At 44.8% G+C, this 4044-nt stretch overlaps 1 protein-coding gene across 1 annotated transcript in view; it reads left to right on the top strand.

Annotated features, from left to right (window-relative positions):
- Nucleotides 1-992: 992 nt before the first annotated feature.
- SLC45A2 (solute carrier family 45 member 2) overlaps nucleotides 993-4044 on the top strand; it is a 33850-nt gene continuing 30798 nt past the window's right edge. Inside the window, exons 1-2 of the mRNA XM_084627675.1 lie at nucleotides 993-1517; nucleotides 2389-2565. Of these exons, the coding sequence (XP_084483801.1) occupies nucleotides 1136-1517; nucleotides 2389-2565 (559 nt within the window). The 5' untranslated portion in view covers nucleotides 993-1135. The remainder of the gene's footprint in view (nucleotides 1518-2388; nucleotides 2566-4044) is intronic.

Raw genomic sequence — 4044 nt, 5'->3', positions numbered from 1 at the left:
GTGTGGTGTTTTTTTTCCAGTTGACAGAGTTCCTTTAAATTATCAGAGTGCCTGTCGTGTACTCGGTACAAGAAGTATGGTCTCTGCCCTAAATGGTTTATTTAAATGCAAAATGTGAGCAAACATGAATGGTGGAATATCCCTTCAGTGTATAATCCCTGATCAGTAACAGGTAAGGAAACTTTTGAAATGACTTTCCTTTCCCTTTAGAGAGCAAGGCCTTGTGGTTAAAGCACAGGACTTGAAGTCAAGGGATCTGGGTTCTGTTTCCCAGCTCTGGCACTTCAAGTTATGAGCCAGTGATAACAATTATCTTTGTAAAGTGCTTTGAAATCATACCAGGAAAGGTGATTTCTTGAGCAAATCTCTACCACCACCCCCCCCCCCCTCGGGTGTGTGCCGAGGTCCTCCAGACAGCAGAACCTGTGTGGATCATTTAAAGCCAGGGGAGTGCAAGTTTTGGGGAGGACTGTGCAGGACATGCACAATACCTATCTGACACGGAGCTCTGTTCTGGAGCAGTTCTCTGTCAAAGGAACAGTGGAGATGGCTCTGTGGATCCTTCTTCTCTGGATCTCTGGAGGGGGCATGTTAGGCCCATAGTAGCGTAAGTGACTTTACAGCTATTCAGCAGGCTTCCCACTACCGTGGAGAATGAGCACACAACCCAGTATTCAGGCTGTTTGCTGAATGGAAGGATGTGGGCCTACATGCTTTGTATCATAAGTGCCTTATAGCAGTAAAAGTAGTTTTGTTTTTAGGCCAAACCTATGCCCCAGCACACGAGACATGGGCACCCATTATTTCTTCTTTCCTTGGAAAGATAATCCTTCACTCATGGATAGTTGGGAGCTCTCCAGATAGCCAGAAGCTCAGTTCTGCTAATCTTCACATACACTTCCCCACCCCCTCCTTTCCTAACTTGTGATCTTAAAGGCAGGAAAGTATGTGAGCCCCTCCTCCACCCCAGACCTTTCCCTCTCAGTATGTGAGCCAGGCTCCCTGTCATCCAGAACTAGAACAAACCTTCTCTGAGCCACTTACAGGAACTTCAGGCTTAGCTAGTCCAATGACTTTAATGAAACAGGATTTCAGTCGGGGACTTCCACCACCATCTGAGCTGTGAATTGCTGGCATGGACAGCATCAGAGGGAAGGAAAAAGCTGTGTTGGAATCCTTGGCAGGAGGAAACCCCTTGGGATCAGTGGAGCCTGTCAAAAAGCCCACGGGCAGGCTGATTATGCACAGCATGGCCATGCTTGGCCGGGAGTTTTGCTATGCAGTGGAAGCTGCCTTTGTCACCCCGGTGCTGCTCAGTGTGGGGCTGCCCAAGAGCCTCTACAGCCTGGTGTGGCTCATCAGCCCCATCCTGGGCTTTGTGCTGCAGCCTGTGGTGGGATCAGCTAGTGACCACTGCACCTCTGGCTGGGGCAAGCGGCGCCCTTACATCCTGGCTCTGGGCATTATGATGTTGCTGGGTATGGCTTTGTACCTCAATGGAGACATGATGGTCTCAGGTGAGTGAGCTGCATGTGCTGAGCGAATAGACAAAGCTCATCCTGCTTCTTGAACCAGAAAGAAAAGAGGTTTTTTTCTGTCTGTAAATAAAGGTGAGAACAGGAGCATCACATGACTAGGTCTCACTGAAAGAACTGAGGAACAACATGATCTTTTCCAGGTTCCACCCTAATGCTGCCTGTTATTTGCCAGATTGTTCTGTACTCTGTCTGTGCGAGTACAATTTATTGTATGTGGGTGCGGTTGCTTCAAAGTTCATCTCAATAATGTCCAGGCCCAGACAGATTTAAAGAGCTAACACATGACTCGTTTAATTTGACAGATTTTATTTGTATGGTTCAAATCTGACATCTGCAACTGAATAAGTATTGCCCTTCCCCACCTCCCTGCTCCAAAACCTCGAAACCAGAGTTGGTGTTCATAGCAAATAAAGTCATTATTCATGCCTGTGTTTAATTCAGGAACGTGTAGTGCTGGTGAATAATAGATAAGAAACAACTCCTTGGGGATTATTTTGCATTGGAAATCTTGAGCAAAACTCTGTAAGAATAACATCCTAGAGGCGATTATGTTTCAGCTCAGGATGTAAGCTATTGAAGTTTAGCAGCCCAGGTGGAAAGCTACCTTTGCTATTATAATGGGTTATTCAGGAGAAGAGTTCATTTCTTGAAACTCGTGTCTGCTGTGCTGGTAGCTTTCCATTGAGCTGGTTTAACTGGGATGTGTCTGCCCATATGAAGATACTGTTTGCAGGCACTGAGGGAGAAATAAAATATCACTCTCACAATCACAGCTCTGTTGCATTTAGTCTATAAACTACTGCAAAGTAGGGAGGCTGTTGTAAAAGTCAGTTTATTTTTCTTTTTGCAGCTTTGAGCCCTGAGCGAGGCAAGCAGCGGACCTGGGCCATAGTCATAACCATGCTGGGCGTAGTGCTCTTTGATTTTGCAGCTGACTTTATCGATGGTCCCATCAAAGCATATTTATTTGATGTTTGCTCTCATCAGGATAAAGAGAAGGGTCTTCATTACCATGCTCTCCTCACAGGTATGCAGAGCCCCTTCTCTCACTCACTGTCTCTGGGGGCAGGGAGTGAGCGGTACAGTTTTTTCCTCTCACTGCACTTCTAATCTTCTTGAATGAACTGATCATCTGATCCTATGCCTCAGTCACGAGTGATTTGTTGCTGGGCTTTTATTCTGGCAAAGGTCAGCTTGTGACTAGAGCTGCAGGGATTCTGCTGCCGAAAGCTCCAGGCATAGACTGAAAAGTGACATTTGCAAAAATTCCTACCTAGGGTTAAGGGTGACTGAACAAAGTTGTCCAACATTCTCCCTTCCCCACTTTTAAAAAAGACATATTGAGTTTTGCAGCCTGTTTTGATTCCTCCCATCTGCCCCCCTGCCCCCCGGCAAAAGTTAGTGAATATCATCTGGATTCAGTGTCCACAGAAGATAAAAGGAGTAACACTCCTTTATTAAAAAGAGAAGGAGAGATGCCTAAGCTGCATTGATTGGACCCAAACTTTAGTGGTATTCAGATACAGGTTGGGGCCAACTTGTTATATAGATGTAAAAAGAAAAGGAGTACTTGTGGCACCTTAGAGACTAACCAATTTATTTGAGCATGAGTTTTCGTGAGCTACAGCTCACGAAAGCTCATGCTCAAATAGATTGGTTAGTCTCTAAGGTGCCACAAGTACTCCTTTTCTTTTTGCAAATACAGACTAACACAGCTGTTACTCTGAAATTTATATAGATGTAGAGGCCAAGATGAAGTTAATAGATCCATACATTTTAAGGTCAAATCCAAATTTCCACAAATTTTGGGGGTGTTTGGGTCCAGGGTTTTGGTTCAGTTTGTTACATGTTTATTTTCTGTGTGAAATTCACTCATGGTGCAGAAGGACAGGGCAAGGCTCTCTGTTCCCCTTAAGTCCCGTGTTGAGGATACACAGGGGATCACAGAAAGTTGCCTGCACTAAAAGGGTCTCCAGCTAGCTCTGGATAGGCCAGTACGGAAGGGCTATGATAGGAGCTGACCAGGTGGTTTGTGGCATCAATGATTGTTGTTCAATTCCTGAGGATGGAATAGTGGCTACTGGCAAAGATCCTGTGCCTGGAGCCCTGGCCCCTAGCTGGGGGGATTTCCTGCCCACCTACATTTTATTCTCATAGATCCTGATTACTTGGGCTTTTTGCAAATTAAGTCCCTTTCATCCATTACACATACCTAGATAGAAGCTGTTTGACAAAGAGCACAACTGTTAGTTATGTGCAAATGAAGATGTGAGTCTCTATAGCATGTACATTAAATGCATCCCTTCCTCTTTTAGGTTGTTTTTTCATATGACATAATAAGAGCCTAATTGCCAAATGCTGAGTTGTGCAGTTGCAAGTCTCATTTGTGAGTGATGCTGATCTGTGAGGAAACAGACTCCAAATATTAATCTTATTCAATGCTGCACAAGAGGGAGGACCATTTTCCTCAAAAAAGACATTCTCAGCTTAATCATTATCATCTGTG

The sequence above is a fragment of the Lepidochelys olivacea genome (assembly GCF_965140295.1).
Source record: "Lepidochelys olivacea isolate rLepOli2 genome assembly, chromosome: 5".
Lineage (NCBI taxonomy): Eukaryota > Metazoa > Chordata > Testudines > Cheloniidae > Lepidochelys > Lepidochelys olivacea.
The sequence above is the reverse complement of the archived record's forward strand: the minus strand, read 5'-3'. Positions and strand labels throughout refer to the sequence as shown.